The sequence below is a fragment of the Lipophrys pholis genome (assembly GCF_963383615.2).
Source record: "Lipophrys pholis genome assembly, chromosome: 20".
Lineage (NCBI taxonomy): Eukaryota > Metazoa > Chordata > Actinopteri > Blenniiformes > Blenniidae > Lipophrys > Lipophrys pholis.
This window is the reverse complement of record NC_137648.1, coordinates 4,839,722-4,860,764: the sequence shown is the minus strand read 5'-3', so window position 1 is coordinate 4,860,764 and position 21,043 is coordinate 4,839,722. Positions and strand designations below refer to the sequence as shown.

General features: G+C 42.7%; 2 protein-coding genes across 2 annotated transcripts; one reads left to right on the top strand and one right to left on the bottom strand.

Moving 5' to 3' along the window:
* The first annotated feature begins 758 nt into the window (after positions 1 to 758).
* On the top strand, positions 759 to 7,377 carry LOC308125700 (protein NLRC3-like). Its single transcript, XM_080489636.1, has 13 exons — positions 759 to 842; positions 1,059 to 1,208; positions 1,535 to 1,639; positions 1,746 to 1,856; positions 1,961 to 2,071; positions 2,206 to 2,417; positions 2,513 to 4,301; positions 4,399 to 4,572; positions 4,688 to 4,864; positions 5,015 to 5,188; positions 5,739 to 5,912; positions 6,368 to 6,534; positions 6,682 to 7,377. The coding sequence occupies exons 2-12, from the start codon at positions 1,096 to 1,098 to the stop codon at positions 6,522 to 6,524; spliced, it is 3,297 nt and encodes a 1,098-aa protein (XP_080345762.1). The 5' UTR covers positions 759 to 842; positions 1,059 to 1,095; the 3' UTR covers positions 6,525 to 6,534; positions 6,682 to 7,377.
* A 529-nt stretch (positions 7,378 to 7,906) lies between these two features.
* On the bottom strand, positions 7,907 to 20,752 carry chrnd (cholinergic receptor, nicotinic, delta (muscle)). The gene is made up of 16 exons (XM_080489529.1): positions 20,657 to 20,752; positions 19,072 to 19,242; positions 18,952 to 18,985; positions 17,797 to 17,930; positions 16,306 to 16,455; positions 13,869 to 14,014; positions 12,965 to 13,009; positions 12,769 to 12,878; positions 12,388 to 12,543; positions 12,199 to 12,308; positions 11,326 to 11,526; positions 11,058 to 11,169; positions 10,735 to 10,849; positions 9,934 to 10,144; positions 9,298 to 9,416; positions 7,907 to 8,284 (listed from the first exon to the last, which is right to left on the bottom strand). The coding sequence occupies exons 5-16, from the start codon at positions 16,361 to 16,363 to the stop codon at positions 8,102 to 8,104; spliced, it is 1,566 nt and encodes a 521-aa protein (XP_080345655.1). The 5' UTR covers positions 16,364 to 16,455; positions 17,797 to 17,930; positions 18,952 to 18,985; positions 19,072 to 19,242; positions 20,657 to 20,752; the 3' UTR covers positions 7,907 to 8,101.
* Between the last annotated feature and the right edge of the window lie 291 nt (positions 20,753 to 21,043).

The following is a 21,043-nucleotide window of genomic DNA, read 5'->3' as shown; positions in this document are numbered from 1 at the left end:
AACGTATTTTATCAAGAGATAATTTTCTTTTTGAACAAAACTGAAGTCAACTTATGTCTCACCCTCAATAGTATATTGCTCAGTTTTCATGTGTCTCCTTGATAAGATTTGTTGTTCTACAAATTAAATAACAAAAATCAAATTAAAAATGAATTGATAGAAGAATAAAATAAATAATCCCACTTATAAAATCGTGCCTTTACTGAGACCTCGACCAGCACAATACCAAGCCAACATGCAATAATGCTGTCTACCGTTATAATGACATGATTTATGGATGATGTCAATGTCTTTATACATTTAGATTTGTTCCTTCAAATATCAGTGCTCTTACTTTGACAGTTTATTAAATCTTTTAACTACTTAAGTATTTTTTTAAATTATTCGTGATGAGCCACAATAATCTGTCATGTTTAAGCTGTGTTTATGTTATTCCAGACTTGTCACAATACATATTTAGTACATTTAAAAATTTAAAAACATACTATATAATGACAACAGGTATTGTTGTCATGATTTTATATAATTATACTAAATCATGGCAGTAATGTCTTATTGATTAAGATACAGAAAATATATATTTTTAGATAAATGATTATATTCTAATTTAAAAAAAAAAATATTTCGATATTTCATAAATAATATGGAACGATGACGTCCTTACATTTATCAAACCTGTCTCGAAATGTTAAAAGACATTCAGACGTATTTGTTGCGTCCAGGGTTAATATTTCCAGTATGACGTCAGTAATTATGAAACAGATATCATGAACGTGAAAGTGAAAGTACACGATCACTTTCATCAGCAGCTCAGCTCGTGTCCCAACCCGTGGGCCAGTGAGGTCAGTGTTAGTCCGATATACTTATGTTGCCATTTAAATGTGGTGATCTGTTATCTCTGTGGACGGTATACAGCAATCATGAGTTGAGTTTAAAGGATGTTGTTTGGCGTTAAGAGTGTAGTTTTTGGAAGTGCGTCATTCTTCCTGTCCATCTGAGCAGGGTGTGTCTCCTGAACACGAGACATGTTTAATGATTCTTCTGTCCTGTGTTCACAGTCCAGGCTGGTGATCTTTCCCCCCAGACTGACTGAAGATGAGTGAGAAAGATGACCGAGAGGACAAAGCAGAGACTTCATCTGTGGACAGTGATTGGTGGGAGGATTGTCCACCTGGCTTCCGTGTTGAACGTGGATTCTCACACACAAGGTAAAAGACTATTTTATGGTGATTTGTTGTTTTTGTTTACTCAAACTATTTAAAATTGAAACAGTGCAGTTAAACACTCACAAGTGTTTCACAACAAGCGCAAGTGAAAGTAAAAACAAATATCAATAAGCCAAGACGGCCTCTGGGGGGCAGTGTTGCACAACCTTTGTGCCTCCAGACTGAGTTCATCTCTGGCTTCAACTCAAAACATGCTGAGCTCCAGCTTGCTCCATGTGACTAAAGCTGCTTGTTTTTTTTTTTTTTCAACAACAGCATTGCTAATGAACAACAGTGGCAGTTTTTTATTTATTTTTCTGCTTCCACAGACACAAAGACACGTTTTCATCATCCAGCTGTGTGTCTTTGAGAAGTGAGCGGTCTTTAGGTCAGCCTCCCATGTTCAGCAATGAACCTGAACCCTCAAACACAAAGTAAGGTTTATACGGTTACAGTCACACAGTCATATGGTCATGTAAGATTGTTTTCACGAGCCAACAGCATAACGTAGGAACTTTGACGATGTGTTTGTTTTTTCAGAGATCAGCAGCGTAAGACGAGTGCATCATCCAGCTGTCTGTCTTCGAGAAGTGACCGGTCTTTAGGTCAACCTCCCATGTTCAGCAATGAACCTGAACCCTCAAACACAAAGTAAGGTTTATATGGTTAAACTTACAGTCATATGGTCATGTAAGATTGTTTTCAATAGCCAACAGCATAACGTAGGAACTTTGACGATCTGTTTGTTTTTTCAGAGATCAGCAGCGTAAGACGAGTGCATCATCCAGCTGTCTGTCTTTGAGAAGTGACCGGTCTTTAGGTCAACCTCCCATGTTCAGCAATGAACCTGATCCCTCAAACACCAAGTAAGAGCCGTTTTCATTATTCATCATTCCCAACATCTGCTGGTCACACTGGAAATGAATATACAGCTGCCAATATATGCAGTAAAGCTCAACCAGTGCCAGCGTTAAAGTTTGTTCTGGATTTTTGTCCACAGGATAAGGAGGAGGAGCGCTGTTGGTGAGAAGGAGCAGCAGTCCCGTTGTGGTTTTTGTCAGGAGCTTCTGAAGGATCCAGTCTCCAGCACCTGTGGACACCAGTTCTGCAGAGGGTGCTTCGAATCATTTCAGGACCAGTGTTCTTCATCAGGAGCCTCTCCCTGTCCTCAGTGTGAAAAAAGATCTGGACAGCAGAGCTGCTCTGTACCGAGTGAGACATGTGTCTGCTGATGGACTTGTGTTATTCAGACATGGAAATATTGTTCTCAGTGTTTATTTTGAATGTTGTTGTTTGTCTTTGAGCAGCAGCCGGTCTGCAGAAGGCTCTAGATGAACACAAGGAGAGTCTGAGGAGCAGATGTGAACGTGTGACTGAAGGAAGTGATGAACCCGGAGGAGGAACCCTCCTCAATAGGATCTACACTGAGCTCCACATCACAGAGGGACAGAGTGAGGAGCTTCAGAAGGAACCGGAGCTGAGGCAGCTGGAGATGGCCTCCAAGATGGAGAAGCACCATGACACTGCCATCAGGTGTCAGGACATCTTCAAAGCCTCAGCCGAGCAGCAGAGACGCATCCGAGTGGTTCTGACCAACGGCGTCGCCGGCATTGGGAAGACCTTCTCGGTGCACAAGTTCACTCTGGACTGGGCCGAGGGCCTGGAGAACCAGGACGTCAGTGTGCTGGTGGTGCTCTCCTTCAGAGAGATGAACCTGGTCAGAGAGCAGCAGTACAGTTTTCTCAAGCTGCTTCAAGTTTTCCATCCGACGTTACAGAAGGTGACGGCAGAGGAGCTGGCTGTCTGCAGGCTGTTGTTCATCGTTGACGGTCTGGATGAAAGCAGAATTTCTCTGGACTTCAATAGCGGGCTGATTGTTTCTGACGTCACACAGAAGGCATCGATCGACGTGCTTCTCACAAACCTCATCCTGGGGAATCTGCTTCCTTCAGCCCTGATCTGGATCACTTCCAGACCTGCAGCAGCCAGTCTGATCCCCCCTACCTGTGTGGACAGATGGACAGAAGTGCGAGGCTTCACCGATGCCCAGAAGGAGGAGTACTTCAGGAGGAGGCTGAGCGATGAAGATCTGAGCAGCAGAATCATCTCCCACATCCAGACATCCAGGACTCTCTACATCATGTGTGGAATCCCAGTCTTCTGCTGGATCGCCGCCACAGTTCTGGAGCACATGTTGACCACAGAGCAGAGAGGACAGCTGCCCCAGACCCTGACTGACATGTACTCCCACTTTGTGCTGGTTCAGACAAAAAGGAAGAAGAAGAAGTACCATCAGGGACCTGAGTCAGGTCCAGAGGAGCTGAGTGAGGCTGACAGGAAGGTTCTTCTGAATCTGGGGAAGCTGGCCTTTGAACATCTGGAGAAAGGAATCATCATGTTCTACCAAGAAGACCTGGAGCAGTGTGGTCTGGATGTGACTGAGGCCTCGGTGTGCTCTGGAGTTTTCACAGAGATCTTCAAAAGAGAGTGTGTGATCTTCCAGAAACCAATCTACTCCTTCGTTCATCTGAGCATTCAGGAGTTCCTGGCTGCCGTCTACATGTTCAACTGTTACTCCACCAAGAAGACGGACGTGCTCGAGAAGTTCCTGGGGGAAAGAATCTCCTACTCATCTGTGGATGAGTTCATCATGAAAGTTTTAAAGAAATCTCTGGAAAGTTATCACGGTCACCTGGACCTGTTTGTCTGCTTCCTTCACGGCCTCACTTTGGAGTCCAACCAGAGACTTTTAGGAGATCTGCTGGGTCGGACAGAAAAGAGTCCGGAAACCGTCCGAAAGATCATCAAGAACCTGAAAGAGATGGAAACGTCCAAAATGTCACCTGACAGGAGCATCAACATCTTCCACTGTCTGATGGAGATGAGGGACCTCTCAGTGCACCAGGAGATCCAGGAGTTCCTGAAGTCAGAGAACAGATTGCAGAAAGAACTCTCTGACATCCACTGCTCAGCGCTGGCACACATGCTGCAGATGTCAGAGGAGGTTCTGGATGAGCTGGACCTGAAGAAGTATAACACGTCATTGGAGGGTCGATTGAGGCTGATTCCAGCTGTGAGGAACTGCAGGAAGGCTCGGTGAGTCCACATGTCTTATCAGTCTTCTTTTGATGAAATAGAAATGCTGTGTCAGCTCTTGCTGACGTTGTGTGGTATGCTGTGTGTGTTCTGGCAGAATTACTGAGTGTGGACTTGCAGAGATTCACTGTCAAGTTGTGGCCTTGGCTCTGAAGTCCAGCCCCTCCCACCTCACTGATCTCGATCTGAGTTTCAACAAGCTGCAAGATTCTACAGTGACGCTGCTGTGTGCCGGCCTGGAGAGTTCAAACTGCAGACTTGAGGCTCTGATGTGAGTTCCCGTTCACTGTTTAGATCAAACATGCCAAGTAAAAATAAGAAAAGGTGTCGCGGTCAGCTTCTGGAACTGCGTCTCCTGAACACTCGTCTTTTATTCTTCCACTCAGACTGAAGCACTGCAGTTTGTCTGGCATCAGCTGTTCGTCTCTGGCCTCCGCGCTGACGTCCAACCCCTCCCATCTGGAACATCTGGACCTGAGTCACAACACGGAGCTGCAGGACTCGGGGGTGGAAACGCTGTTTGGGTTCCTGCAGAGTCCACTCTGCAGACTGGAGACTCTCAGGTCGGTTCACTGGCCGAACGCCTTAAAGTGATGATCTTCGTTAACAGGAGCACAAAGCCGCTGAAGTCATGGAGAGTAAAGATTATTAATCAAGAGCTGCTGGTCATTTCACATACATGATCATCATGTTGGTTTTTTTTCTTCATTCAGATTGAAGCACTGCAGCTTGTCAGAGATCAGCTGTTCGTCTCTGGCCTCCGCTCTGATGTCCAACCCCTCCCATCTGGAACATCTGGACCTGAGTCACAACCAGCTCCAGGATTCAGGAGTGAAGCGGTTGTGTGTCTTTCTGCAGAGTCCACACTGCAGGATGGAGACTCTGCGGTCAGTTCACTGTGTTTTTGATGACTATGACGTCAAAGTTAAAAATGATCGACGCTACCATATTGGTTTGAAGACCCGACTGATCGTAAGACAAAGTTTCCAATGCAAGGTTCATATTTGAAATTTGCAGATCAAATCTTATTTAAATTCACTGATAAAGAAGTGGATAAAAAACTAAACTGATATTAAACAGCTGGTATTTTTTTTTATTTTTTTTTTTTATTTTTTTAAATAAAGCTACAGAACAATGCAGCGCTGCTAAACTTTCCAGATGTTTCCTGGCTACAAACAGTTTTGTAAACAGGCTCTAGTGTTCTCAGCCTCTTCCTCCATCAGATCACCCACGTCGTCGGCTATCATTGTCCTCATGCTCCGCTTCCGCCTGTTCCTCCTTTAGCAAGTCAAGTTCAAAGCTTGTATTCATAATTACATTCATGCAGTCATGTGACGATTTCGCTGTAATCAAGCAGCGGCGTCACCAAGGCCAGCAGATTTACACCGAATGAAATAGTTTCGTCCGACTCATCTTCAACTTTCATTCTTCATCCAGACTAAGGAACTGCAGTTTGTCAGAGACCAGCTGTGCTTCTCTGGTCTCATCTCTCAAGTCCAACCCGTCCCATCTGAAACATCTGGACCTGAGTCGCAACCAGCTGCTGGAATCAGGAGTGGAAACGCTGTGTGGTTTCCTGCAGAGTCCACTCTGCAGGCTGGAGACTCTCAGGTGGGTTCACTGTGCTTTAGATGACAATGATGCCAAACATTAAACCACAGCGGTACTGTCGTTCTTTGTCTTGTTTTACGACTCACGTGGAGTCATGTGATATTGATGTTTACAGAATTATTTTCACCGAGCAGCGTCTCCATGGAGGGAGTGTGATTTTTCTTCCTCTAAATAGGTCTGAAATGTTTGTTGTATGTGGAAACTTGAGGATTTTTACTGTAAAAATCAGCAGGAGTTTGCACTGAAGGCAGACCTGCACACTTCAACAGCTGAAGTCACTCCATGTCGCTCAGCGGCAGGATGACTCCTCTTCCTCACTTCAAATCTTGTTGGCTGTTCGGACTCGACTTTTTCTAAACATGCTTGTTATTTACTTCTTCAGCTCTGGACAGAACAAAAAGACAGAATTATGTGGAGTTGTTATGAATTACTAGCTTTTTTTTTTCTTCTTGTAGGATGAAGGCCTGCAGTTTGTCAGAAAGCAGCTGTGCGTCTCTGCAGTCGGCTCTGGGGTCCAACCACGCCTATATGATGCATCTGGACCTGAATGAGAACTACCTGCAGGGTTCAGACGTGGAGCAGCTGCTCGATCTCATCCACACGACAAACTGAAGTGTCGGAGGTCAGTTGAACTTGGGGGTTGAGTCTCTTTTTCGTTCTAGAACTTTCATTAAAGAGTAACTGTTTCCTGTGAAGCTGCTCGTCGGTGACAACTGATAAAGTGAGTTACTGAAAACTCACCTTTGTTGTTTTTTCTTCTCCTTTACAGATGGAGAGACGGCATGCTCACGGTGAAGGGCAGAGTGTCGCCGTGTCACTCCACAAAACCTTTTTCTTTTTTATTCATTGATTTCAGACGTGACATTTTAAACATGAGTGAAATCACATTCGCCATTTTTGGACGTCCCCTGACTGTAAACACACGCTCAACAGTCACACTTTAGGTATAATCATCAGCGTTACTGTGTGGCTTGCTGACATTTAACACACTTAAAAATGTTTTTATCCCTCCTGCTAACTGCTGTTTTGTGATTGTGTTTACTCCTGATTAATTGTGTTTACCTCTATATCGCGGACGTCCAAAATGGCAGCTCAACGATTCATTACTTTGTCACGTGGGTGAAAAACCTCAATAGTTCCCATTAGAAGAGCACCGCCCTTTTCAAAAGATGTGGAGCACGTGATGAAAGAGCAAACATCACTGATTGATAATATTCAATTTTGCCAAAATGCAGAAAGTCCATTTTGTTTCCATGTTATTTTGTTTTTTTCTAATATATCTTTATGAGGAGGTAGGGCAGAGCAATACAGCGTCATTATTTCACTTTGCAGTTTAACAAATAAATAACAACAACAACAATAATAATATTAATTTTGAAGAGAAAAAAAAAATAGTGAAGGAAATGTTTATGAAATATTAGAAGATAGGAAATAGAGGATTGGAATAGGAAATATTTAACCCCTTAAATAACTTAAAAAAATTTTATGATCACCTATTTTCATCTTATGTTGATATGTACTTTGAGTTTCAATAGATTAACAGAAGTAATAAGAAAAATTATTAGCATCTAAATAAATATTAACAATAATAATAATACAAACATATGTGTAACAGTAACACTGCAGAGATAATCTACTGTACTGCTTCACGGCCTCTGTTGGCCCCCTCCCTTCCCCTCCTCCCCCCAGCTGGAGAAGGTGAGCTGTGCACCTACGAGAGGCTGTGCGCTCCCACCAACCTAACCCAGCGGATGACCCCCCCCCCCCCCCCCCCCCCCCCACACACACACACACACACATTTGCTTTGTCTTGGAGATATGTTGTAATCTGTGTTGATGCTTTAAATTTGCTGCAGTGTTTTTTTCTCCTAATTACACACTGTGCTCCCCAATAGCACAGTTTGGAATCTGCTTTTTTTTTCTCCTCTCCTCACCTCTCCTCTTCTCTCTTTTCACAATAAATAAAAAAATCACAATAAAGGAAACAAGAAGATCGGGTGTGAATGAAAATGTTTATTCAAAACACACAAACTTTAATTACAACAGTTATTTTCTGGTCTACCTACTCACTACATGCTAATAAAAGACACACAGCTGCAGTTTGAACTTGGAAACGTCAATAATTAAACACGACAAGGATTACACAAGCCTCTGACTGGGAACACAATATAGGTGTGTGTTGTGTGGTGTTACAGCAGGCGTTTGGACTCCTCCATGTAGTCGTGTGGGTCTCCATTGAAGGGCAGGTGTGGAGGGTGGTTGCAGATTCCCATCAGGAAGATGATGATGGTGCCGAGTATCATCACCGGAGTGACCAGGAAGAGGCAGAGCCGGTCCACGGTACGGGCGATCCCGCTCCAGTTATCCTTCTCCTGTGGGGACAGAAGCCACAGTCAAGTTACCAGACGTGATCACCGACTTGTCTCTCTTCTTTCAAAATGTTTTTGTTGTTTTGTGACTTCAAACCACTTTACAATGTGTATAATGATTCAGCAAGGGACACGGCAAGGGTGTCAAACGTGCGGCCTGCGGACCAGTATCGGTGCTGAATCGTAAGAAAACCTTATATTTTACTGTTTGTTCCTCATTTGTCCAGTAGGGGTTTGCACTTTTTCCATAAGCGTAAAAGTCACGATGCAACGCTGAGGCTTACAAATGAATAGTAGATTGTTTTATGTTCATTGTTGAGTGATCAGCGATGCAGCCCGGAGAATTCTGACACCTCACTGCTAAGGAAGTGTTATTAGAATAAAAACTATATGATGAAGTTTATGAAAAAATGCTGCACAAATACCGTGTTCTGAGAAGTGGCAGGCTTTTACCATTAGAGACACATGTGGCGACATCGTATGATTGTAGAATCTGTGAACATTGTAAAATGTCTGGAATATATCCGTAACAATGTCCCCTGATGGAAATATTCCTCGTCCAACAAGTTAATTCAGTTCCTCTCTTTAGGGCGGATGTAAACAGACATCAGGGTTATCATTACGTTTTGTTAGAGGATGATGATGGCGTGAAAGAGAAGGAGTTACATGACATAGTCGTTGAGGCTCAGGTGAGTTGAGTGTGGCCTTTCGATACCGAGGGTGTGGTTTGTGGACTGAGTGGGTTCGACAGGTCGACCATGTTTCAGAGCAATTTAATGATTTCCAATTTAATTCAGTCAAGTTTTGGGGCAAAATACAACATGTTCTCTCCACCTCAATCCAACAGCGCGTCCTGCCAGGAGAACGGTCAAGGTGCATGTCCTCCTCTAGAGTAGTGGCAGAAAGAGAACATTTCTGCTCTTCTGGCATAATATGGTGATTCCTTGGTGTTTTCACCCCCACCTTCATGAGCTGTTACCGGACAGGAAGTCCTGGTTCTCGTCCCTCCGTCTCACCTCGTTGTAGTCGTTCTTGCTGCGCATGTGCTTGATGATGTAGTTCGCTCCGTCCACCGCCGGCTTCATCTCTGCATACAGCTGGTCTGTCACGCCGCCGTCGTCCTGAGGCTTCACCACTACACACACACACACACACACACACACACACACACACACACACACACACACACACACACACACACACACACACACACACACACACACACACACACACACCAGCATTGTAACTGAGGGACTGACAGAATCATTAGTTACATACAAGAAATTACATTAAATTTGGACTTCTCTTATGTCCCCATGTGCTTTAGGTCATTTTAAATGTCTCAGTGGTTTTGAACCCCTGACGTCCTCTGGCAACAGACTTTTAATTAATCCTTAAGTTCAGACAAAAGCTCACCCGCTTCCCAACTTTATTGGGTTGTCATTTTTATGGACAGTTTCAGAATCTCCCTCCCATTTTGGCTTTCCTTTAATCTATTTTAATCTTCTTAAATTACTCATGTAGTTTTTACTACTATTCTCTTGAAATAACTTGAATACTATTCTCTGCATATGATGAAGCTATGCTTGATTAAATCAAGTGTTGTGCAACATTTCACAGAAAACCTAATAAGAAATTTGTCCTAAACCAACCTGCAGCGTGAGTGGGCCGCGCGTTCAGCCCGTGTCTCACCGACTGCTTCTCGAACATCAGCTCGCTGCGGGACTTCACGCTGTAATACTCATCCGCCGCGGCGATGTAGCCCACTGAGCTGGATCGCCGTGGCAACGCTCCATCCCAGAGCGGCTCCGCCTCCTCGGGACGAGACATGCGAAGGATCCGAGGCAAGCGCTCGAGGAAAATCTGAGCAGGGGCAGAAACAAGGTCCAAATGAAGAACGGATCCAAGGTTTGAATTATTAGAGGTTTGAGTGGACGAACCAAACGGGAAAAGGTCTCAAGACTTCCAGATTATTCCTGCTGTTGCACCTGACTCAAAGCTCTCTGGCGCCCTCTGGGAAAAGTGATGTTTTTACAGACAATCTCAGGAAGGGTTTTTAATCACCCTGGATAATCAGCTTTTGATCGAAATATATACTTGTCTATTTTTGCAGTGACACCAACTACCTGCAATACCACCAATGACCACCAGGGCCAGTTGACAGGCAACTGATCATTGTGAGGGCCACAAAATACAAGGCCGAGCACTTCTACCATGATATATTGTAACTATGGCTAGTAATTTTACATACATTTTTATTTACTTAACAGTTAGGTGTTAGAAATTGTCCCACTTTTTTTTTTAAATCTTTCTCTGTAAAACTACCAGTCTGCTTCTTGGCTTGTGTGAAATAATGTAAACAGACTAATGAGAGCTGGATTATACCAACAGATCAGATGTTTCCATGACAAATTGTGTGTGTGTGTGTGTGTGTGTGTGTGTGTGTGTGTTACCCTCTTGGTCCAGTCGGACATGACGTGTGTGCTCGGCGTCCTGAAGTGCAGGTTGAGGACGACCACACAGTTCAGCACCACCACAGTGACCAGAACCATGATGAACATCAAGTACCTGAAACACACATGTTCACACTGATGGTAGGACGGTGTTCATCTATTCCTTCTGGGATTTTGTCTATTTAGACTGTGATTGATGGCAGAAATTCCCCTCAGCTGAACTTCCCCGGCTTAAAGACCAAAAGACAGTCGTACTGTTTGTACTTTCTTTTCCTCCAAAGTGGTTATGGGAGTGCGCATGTGAGTGTTTGACTGTTACGTACTTGACAATAAGAGGAACAGACATGGAAGTCTCCGGCAGTCTTTGAGAGATCAGAAGCAGGAAGACAGACTGAGCCAGCAACACCGAGATGGACAGCGTCATCTTCTCACCACCTGCACACAAACAAGACAGTTCCAGTCCTGCTTAGAGGATGACATATGATAACAGAGCAAAATAACCAGGCAACAAATACTCAACTAAGCAATCAGAAATAATCCCAAAATTATCAAATTCCATCCAGATACTTAAAGGAGTAAATGTGCACTGACTGTCTGCAGGCAGGTAGTAGACGAGCGCGGCCAGAAAGGAGATGAGGATGCAGGGGATGATGATGTTGACGATGTAGAAGAGAGGCTTGCGTTTGATGACCAGGTAGAAGGTGATGTCCTGGTGCTTGTTGCTCTCCATGGGAATGTGTTTGTAGGTGTTTCTCTTGGCCGGCCGGTGGATGATCTCCCACTCTCCGTTTTCTGTGGACCGGAAACGTATCAGAGGTTTAGATCTTCAAAACGGAGAACTTACGTATGTTTCCCGCTGAGGACAGTCGAAGATTCAAAACGGAAAAGAACTTGTTTTCCTCGCGTACTTCCGAAAGTTCTCCAGGTTAGGTAGTAACGTCGGGGATTGGCACTGACGCAATGTGAAGTTAAAAGTGTGTTTTTCCAGACCTCAGGGCCAACAGTGTAATGCACAAAAGCCACAAATGCAAAAGCTACACGACAAATCCAAAAGTTACAATATAAATCTAAAAGTTACAATTAAAAACACATTTTCCAACAACAAATTGTTGACTTAACTTAAAGGCGTCAACAAAACTAAGAGACAAAGTTCCACAATACAAACAGTAGTAATGACACAAATATTTGTGGTGCTTCTTTTGCATTTGCTTCTTGAACTTCTGTATCTGTGTTGAAGCTGTTGTATTTTTTTTACATTTCTATTATCATTGTAACTTTTGTATTTGTCATCACCTTTGGATGTGTTGTACCATTTCTTTTCGTGTCATAAGTCCTATATGTCTTGTAGTTTTTGTATTTGTATTATAACCTTTGCGTTTTGCTGCAGCTTTTTGTATTTGCCTTGTGGTTTTTGTCTTGAGGCGACTCTTCTGTGTCACCGTAGAGAAAAGTGGCAGCAGTCACCTGTGAAGCTCGCGGGGTCGATAACAATCCACTCCACCGTCCATTTCTCCTGCTCATCCTCTTCTGTCTTTAGCAGGATTCTGACCTCCTTGGCGTTGTAGGACAGGGAGCTGCCAAAGAAACGAAAAACCTCGTCAGTCAAAAGTGTGAAAAGCACAGTTCAGGACGCAGAGTGTGATTGTGGCCTACACGAATTTGAGCGTGCAGTTCTGCCAGTCGAAGGGGAAGTAGTTGACGTTGATGGAGCAGGAGGAGCGGAATATGGCCGGGGGCAGCCAGGAGCAGAGGCCGTCCTCGTACACCAGCACATTGCAGTAGTAGGCCACTTCGAACTGGGCGTCATTACTGAGCGAGAGAGAAACGATGCCACAGCGTCATTACTGAGCGAGAGAGAAACGATGCCACAGCGTCATTACTGAGCGAGGGAGAAACGATGCCACAGCGTCATTACTGAGCGAGGGAGAAACGATGCCACAGCGTCATTACTGAGCGAGGGAGAAACGATGCCACGGCGTCATTTCGCCGCGTGTTCAACGCCGCGTGTTCAACGCCGTCATGTTGCTCACTCACTTGTTTTCCAGCACGATCTCTGGCAGCCACAGCATCTTGGACGGCAGGCGAAGGACGTCGATGCCGTCGAACTCCGACGAGTTCCACGATAATCGGTAGTCGTACCACATCTGCTCAAAGGCACATGTCAGGAGTGCAAACACATGCAAACACATTTCAAGGTCAAATGTGAGAAAAAGGACCAACTTTTACGTACGTGTTCTATCCACACGTTGGTCAGCAGCGTCTCGTCGACTTCTTTCTGCAGGAGATGCAAAACAAATACAAAACTTAGAGGTGGACTGTTTACTGTTTTTGAATCCTGACTGTTGTTTTGCAGTTAATGGAGATTTTGGAGGATGGGCGATCGTGACGATACCTGATGTCATGTGCCGTACAATGAGAGAAGATCGCAGACAGTCACGTTTGTGTAACTACCGACAGCCTACTATTTTCTGACAGTGTCACAAGTATCCTCGCAAAACTGACTTCCTACCCGCAAAGCTTCTCGCCAACCCGTCAGAATCCAACGGAATATGGTGCGACGATCACCGCTACACCGGCACAACTGCTAAATAAGTGGAGGGATTGTACCCGAGGTGAAATGCAGAAGAAAAACTTTGTGGGAGTCCGAAAAAGAAGGAAACGTACTAGAGTAGGGTTACCCTAGACTGCCACACCGAGAGATCTTTATCTTTGCTTATGGATGCATGACAGAGGCAGAGGTCTCGATATATTTATAGATTTCACCTGTGATTCCTAGAAGTTGACTTCTGATTTTGTCTTTTTTTTTGTCCCATAAAAATGACTCAAAGACAATTTTATAAGTTACACAGGATTTGTCCTTGAATTGGCAGCAGTGACTCACTCTTCACCGTGTCTATTTGGAAATATATTTAATTATTTTGTGAAAACAAAAAATTTCAGGAATTCTTTTGTTGTGTTGGCACATGTTGCTTTCTACATCCTTGTCCAATAAACCTAATATGACTCAACCCACCACCTAGTGGTCCAAACTGGAACTACAGAACATTTAGTAAATTTCGCTACAGTATTTGGATTAGGTTTGATTATGTTTTCATAATCCGCCCCCCAAAAAAACCAAAAAACAAGCTTCCTACCAGGGAGACAAGGTTGGAGAGAGTGAGAGCGAGGTAAACATCGACGACATCCTGCTGCCTCTCGACGGGCCGCAGGTCTTTCTTATACCCTTTCTCTTTGAAGAGGTAGTTGATGAGACGCTCCTCCTCGTTGCGGCCCCAGCACTCTAACACACACACACATTCACCAAAGTCACATTCATGTTCAAAAACAATGTTTTTTTTCTTTTCATTTTTATTGTTTTATCAAGTAAACAATCCAGTTTAGTTATGAAAAATTCTGAAAAATTCTGAAAAATAACAGTGCTCTTTCCCTTGCTCCGAGCTATTACTGGGCCATACAAAACTTTCAACACTTCTTTTTCCATAAATAGAATAGTGGCATTTTGAAATTGCAGAGCATCGAAGTCTTTTACTACATGTACATTCCACATGTTGATTTTGCAAAATGTGCAGCAGCCCAAGTAGAGAGGGTGAGATGTGAGTGATTTTGGGCCAGTTTGCTTATTCTCCATGTATTGTATAATTCATGAATATGAAATGTCTATACCTCCTTCACAAATGACTCGCTTCAAGGTTGACTTCAACTACTTCTGATTTTTAATTCCCAAGACTAGAACCGTTTTAATCATCTTATTATGGCGTAAACAAAGCACTCTTTGGCATGCATACAAACCAACTGGATCAGAGAGGCAGAGTCTGATCGAATTTCACTGCGTGGCAGCTGCTCCACACACACACACACACACACACACACACACACACACACACACACACACACTGGAACTCATACAAAGTCAAATAATAAACTTGTTTTTTGTTGTCTGATCTTATCATATTGACTTGTTTTCCATTTGAAAGCAAATTTTAGAAGTACAAAGCCCAATTTCATAATCAACACAAGCATGTAGCCTCACCTTGTACAGGAAGTACACTAAAATATGTGAAATATGCAATTCAAAGTGAGAGCTGTCTTCCCCTAGTGGTCGTCTGAGGTAATGCGGGTGTGCTGTGTGACTTTATTTCCATTTATGTATTTACAACGTTTCCAAATATAAAATTTTGTATTTTAATCTAGTATTACTACATAAATATACGAATATACATATTTTAATTAAAAAAAAGTGATAATACAAGGAGATTTAATTCGTGTAATTCTTAATTTACCTGACCTAAATCCATAGAGTTTTGCCTGGAAGTTAGTTTTGCATTATGAGGTGTAGCTCCCTTTAACCCTAAACCAGAGCTTGCTAGATGAGTGTGAAGCGGACTTCAATGAATTTAGATGAGGTATACAGACATATACTTCAGCTTTCTGGTTTTTACTGATTAAAACTCACATCAACAAACCAGTTGAGTTGGCCAAAGAGGGTTTTGTGATTCTTACTTGGGGCATTTATAAAATTTAAGACTTTAAAAATCTGATGTTATCAGATTCACCATTTCATTCCAGTTGAACAAATTTCTTACGAAGTGGGTTAAAACTGTCCAAAATTACTCATATTTCACCAATTCACGTGAAATAAATGTGTGAGTAGGTGTTAGTCTTACTTAAAGGTACACTACTGAATATTACAGTCCTACACGACAATGTGTTGTTTACTAAAATGTAGGATTTCTTTATCCTACTAAACTTATGGCATGCATGTTTTAAAAAATAAATGTAGTGTCTGCTTGATTCTCATCACAACAGGAAAAGATCTCACATTGTCTGTGATGTGTTGGTTACTCCTACTTATTTTGTCCGTATTAGTTATCACTTACATTTTTACTAAAAAATTATGATGTCAAGATTTGTGTAGTAATATTATGAAAAACTCCTCAGTTATTTTACTTATTACTCTTTTATTTGAAGTCCTATTCTTTAAACTAATTGAAATCATCACTGAAACCAGCTCGCCCCTCTTTTTATAATTCGGAGTAACAAATCTTACATATTCAATATTTGTTCGAAATTGATTTGTCAACACTAATAAAAAAAAATGGAACACACTGTGATTCACATTATGTTTCAGTTTAGTCTTATAGATAAGTTAACGTTTCAAGACAACAGTTTCTGGTGTTTGTTTGTTATTCTCTGAAAAAACAACAAAGCAATATTTGATTTAGCTGTCAACTAAACATTTTTTATTATTGTCATTTTGACAGATGAGCAAACAGGGGTCTTTTATCTGATAATAAACAAGTGACTTTAGACACAAATGAGGCGTTTCAGAGTTTGAATCTCATTTCACAGGCCATTAGAAAAGATATTCATAGAAAAATCTAAACACTTTCAGTCTTAAATCATCAATGACTGAGATATTTACAACTAGAACCACAACACAGGCTGCTACGACACCAAAACAGTGACTATAGGCCTTCGTGGGAATCTCATCTAAAACATATGACGATTGACTTCACAGACAAGCTCAACTTTGCAGCACAAGAAAAACTGGTCAGGCTTCCACAAACTTACCGGCTGAGAGCAGAGCGAGCAGGAAGACGGAGCACAGCGCCGTCCGAGGGAGCTCCATGGCCGACTGCTGGGGACGGACCCTGAGTCCCGGAGCCCAGTGACCTTCTGCCAGCCAGCGGGCCGAGCCACCGGCTGAGTGACGGGAGGCAGCTGCAGAAACAGAGGGCAGAAAATAGAAAACAGAAGGAGCAGCCGGCGCGGGAAGCAGGGAGGAGGCGGGACGAGGGTCAGATACCTTCACACATCAACACAGAGCAGGAATCAACACTTTACAATCTGACACCGTTCGGTTGGAAAGTATGCAAACGTACAAAAACATTTCACTGAGGAATACTCTCTTCAGATAAAACACTGCACGATAACTTTATGGTTGAATTAAGTCGTCCACATCTTCTGTAAATATTTCACTTTATTTTTTTATTCAAAAGACAAAATAAAAAATCAAATCAAAGATGTACAATCGATAAAACTCAGTTTTAAAATAAGTTTTAAAATCCATGAGCCCAGAGTAAATGTTAAAGTGAAGATTTCTTTACTTTATACTTTATTAAGGCAACTTTTTTTCTCCCTTAAAGTGTTTTAGTGACATTTCATTCAAATCCGATAATCCCTGAAATGTAAGCAGCTCTCCAATTCGCTTGGAACACAAAACACAAGATAATCTGGCAGGTGGGAAAGGTTCTACTTTTGAGTGAAATACATAATCTGAATGCTTTTAAACCGACACTTCCTACTAGAAACTGATGGAATGTTGGATGAAAGTTATGAAAGTTCACAGCTTACGACACAATTCATGAGGTATGAAATGTACCGTATCGATTAGTCCAGCTTAGATAGTCAATATCGTAACGGTCTGAATGTGACACAGGCTTGTCTTGGAAACCAGTGAGGTAGGAAGAGACTGTGGAGATTATGGATAAAACTGTATGTAACCTCAGCAGAGTTGAACTGTTAAGAAAAAAAATTAAAATAAAATCATCTCTTCACAAAAACAAGTTGGGCTAAAACACATTTTCTTCCCATATGATCATTGTAAAAAGAGGAATTGGCCTTCTTCTTATCAGCACTAGATTTTATTAAAGGTCCCCATTGCCCTGGTTGTAGATCATTTAGTACGACACCACTAAGAAACAACAAATTTATTTTATATCCCAAAGGGAGAAAGAAGCACCGAGGAAACTCCAAAAGAGCTGTCAAGTACCAAGAAGAAGAAATCAGCATTAAAAATGAAACACCAGCAGTTCTACTAAAGCCATGGGTTTGTCTCAACATGTGACAAAATGATTTATTCAAATGAAGCTTTATTTATTGATCAAATCTCCTGAGCCAGTTTATTCGCCGTCCATTTGTCCTCTTTTTCATCCTGGTTCGACTTCACTTTGCTACGCGCACACATGTAATCATCACCGAGCCCTCTGTGGGTCACTTTCATTGAACTCTCCGGTCTGTCAACGTTTTCCATACAACACAATACTGTAACGGAAGTCAGACCTCAGGACTGCACAGTGTGGTCCCAGTCCGGTCGGGGGTCTTTGTGTAGCTGAGGCGAGGCGGGGACGGCGTTGGACACGGCGGCTCCGTTCAAAGGACGAGATTCTCCATTCACACGCCGACGGTCTACGACTCTGTGAACAGAAGTGAACGGAACAGCTTTTTGAACGGAGGTCCGTGTTTAATTCATTACATTTGAACGCATGTAAGTGACAAATTAACCAATACTGGGCGAGCGATGTGATGATTTTCAGCAGTTCTGCCATTTTGTTTTCAGAGCATTGCGGTGTGAACGCGAAACTTTTCTGAAAAGGTAGACGCAAAAACGATGCGTTTAATATGTTTTTAATAAAAACATTGTCGTGTGAACAGGGCCGAAATGTAAGAAATCTTACACATCATACATAAACAAAGTGGTAAATGAATAAGAAAAAAAAAAAAAGTAATAAAAGTAATTTAAAAAAGCTTGATTGTAGAGACTCACGCAGGGATAAAACACTGTGTACAAAGTGTTATAAAGCTTACACAACACACACGCACGCCTATATACTTAAGTTCTGTTTCGGCCTTTGTTAATTGTCTCTCTGTTTTCCTTTCCCTGCTCTGTGCGGAGTGACTGGTTGGAGGTGACCCAGTTCTTCTCGCACTCGCCCGACAAAACCCCGGCTGTCTCCACCTCCTCCCGCTGGAGCTTAAACACTGAGCCTAAACCAATGATCTACCGGGGCGGGGCATAGAACTCTGATCGTCAACAATATGGTTTCAAAGATGTTCAACCTCATTAAATACTAGAATAAGAATCAAGAATTTCAAGTTTTATGTCTCTGAACAACCTGTTGATGTTAGTGGCTTCGTATGTGGTGTTAAGATCTGAACCATGCTTTGTCATTTATGGAAAACTACACCCATAAAATAATAGTTTGCAAAGTAGAAACATTAATTTGAACACTCTCAATCCAGGAGAAGGAAATCAGGAAATGTTCTGATTCTCGAATGATTGATTGTGACCTCGTTCAACACGGGGGCTCACGACACCATCTTGTGGTAAACAGTGGTACTACGTGAATGAGTGGGAACAACGTCTCATTCAGCCGTATTTAAAGTGATGTTGTGACTGGGTTTTTTTGTTTTGTTTGTTTTTTTAGATGTACTCACGGTTGATGTTCACCACCACTGGATCCTCTCGGACCTGAGAAATCAAACCCATACGTTTACGTCGTCATTGCAAGTGGAACAAAAAGAGTATTTTTAAAAGGAGAGTGAAGCACGTCTCACATTTCTTCTTCATGAGGTACAGTATGACACCGATTGCTCCCGCCACACACAACCCGACGGCCACCCTCCCGATGATGGCGCCCACGCTGGTTGAACCCTCCACAGTGGGAGCGGTAGCGTTCAGCGTGGTGAAAGGCGCGATCGTGGTGGCGTTTGACTCGCTGATGACGTCTGAAATAATGCAACACAAATTATTCAAAGTAATTATTGAATAACATCCCTGAGACTTGGAGTTCTACTGGCTGCAGAGTTGAGGGGTGGGTCGCAGTAAAAGAGAGTCTCCAGCTCATTAGAGTCTGAGTGAGTTTCAAGTAGCTGATATTGATGATATGGATGAATGTCAGCCCAGGGCCAGACCAGGACAAGTTGGAGCTCCAAGCAGGAGTGATGAAACATTGCTGTACTTTTAAACAGCGAGTGAATAGAGAGCACGTATTAAGACTCTTTTATTAACGTACTTGTAAACAAATACAAGCTGATGCTCCATGAGCCCCTTTTAGAAAATGAATGTTTTGGGGCTGGTTTACTGGAAATGACCGTTAGTCTGAGTTTTGGGAAAACAAAAGGTATATCAGGTATATTTTCAAACGACACATCAATCCATCTTTCAAACCTCAAAAAAGAAGTGCAAAATAAACTGTGCTTTTTTTTTTTAAGCTCTTAGATTATAAGTCATTAATAAATGTGAGCCTATCTAAACGTTTATATACATTAACAAACCTGGACACGTTAGCAAAATTCTGAAAGCATTTCTGTTTGTGTGCGTTTAAAAATAACTACGATGGCGAAAGTTGATCCTGACCTGCAGCTTTTCAGACAAACTTTTCCTTTTTCAATTAGAAGAGATGTAACAGAGTTGATAATCTGACTCTCAACATCTCGTAGAAACACGCACGTTTACGGACTTTAAGCCAATCACCGAGCCAGCAGCGATAGAATTATAGTATATTAATATATTTTATTTCAAAAAAAAAAAATCCTTCTTGATCCCAGGGAGAGCAGCGCTCTATTGGCCAGCCGCCTCTGGTTTGGACACAGAGACAGTGGAGTCCTACAAATACCTAATCACCTAAACAAAAAAACCTGGACCACCAACACAGACGCCCTGTACAGTTTGTGACAGTGTGGTGGCGTCAGCCGTCTTCTATGCAGTGGCCTGCTGGTACTTCTCTGCTACAGTCAGAGACGGGACAGACTGGCTGTGAAGGCCAGTTCTGTCCTGGAGACCCTGTTTCAGACCATCGAGAAGATGGGTGAGAATTTGTAATTCATCCTGAACAACACCTCTCACCCCCTCCACGACACTGCAGAGCTTCACCCAGCTCCTTCAGTGGCACAACCACAGGTGATTCATACCCATACTGTTCAACAGCAGCAACTGAATACGTCTGTATGAAAACCAGTCTTAGTACTTCTGAATACCATAAATATTCTAAATATTACTGCTTCTGCGTGTATTTCCCCCATCTGGGTGTCTTGTGTTTCCACGTGTAGAATATATATTTATCTATTTACATCTACGTATTCTGTTCTCTTGTATTTTCCTCTCTCTGTCTGACGTAGATCCTGACGTTTAAACACTCACCAGCTCTGGAGAGAGTCCACAGAAACGTGAGGATCTCCAGCAGAGCGACGCTCCACATCGCCGCCATGCTCCTCTGGGCCGTGAGCAGCTCTGACTGGCGGCACAGGAAACACACAGGCTGCGCGACTCAGTTCATTCAGGTCGGATGTGTGTGGGCGTGAATGCCTGAGGCCTTTATCCCAACAGTCATTTTAATAACCGCCACATAGACGCACACAGGAGAGCATTAACTCCTTGGTGCCTGTAGCTGCTTCTTACACACACACACACACACACACACACACACACACACACACACACACACACACACACACACACACACACACACACACACACACACACACACACACACACACACTCCTCCTCAATAAAGTTTCTTTTCTACCA

What these genes read in the sequence shown, in the direction of transcription:
- LOC308125700 (XM_080489636.1), top strand. Translation starts at nt 1,096, where the DNA reads ATGAGTGAGAAAGATGACCGAGAGGACAAAGCAGAGACTTCATCTGTG. An exon ending in CCTGAACCCTCAAACACAAA is followed by an intron (nt 1,640 to 1,745) that starts GTAAGGTTTATA and finishes TTGTTTTTTCAG; the next exon opens with AGATCAGCAGCGTAAGACGA. An exon ending in TGCAGACTTGAGGCTCTGAT is followed by an intron (nt 4,573 to 4,687) that starts GTGAGTTCCCGT and finishes TCTTCCACTCAG; the next exon opens with ACTGAAGCACTGCAGTTTGT.
- chrnd (XM_080489529.1), bottom strand. Translation starts at nt 16,363, where the DNA reads ATGGAGCTCCCTCGGACGGCGCTGTGCTCCGTCTTCCTGCTCGCTCTG. An exon ending in GCTCGCTCTGCTCTCAGCCG is followed by an intron (nt 14,015 to 16,305) that starts GTAAGTTTGTGG and finishes TGTGTGTGTTAG; the next exon opens with AGTGCTGGGGCCGCAACGAG. An exon ending in TGTCCGACTGGACCAAGAGG is followed by an intron (nt 10,145 to 10,734) that starts GTAACACACACA and finishes GCCCCTGCTCAG; the next exon opens with ATTTTCCTCGAGCGCTTGCC.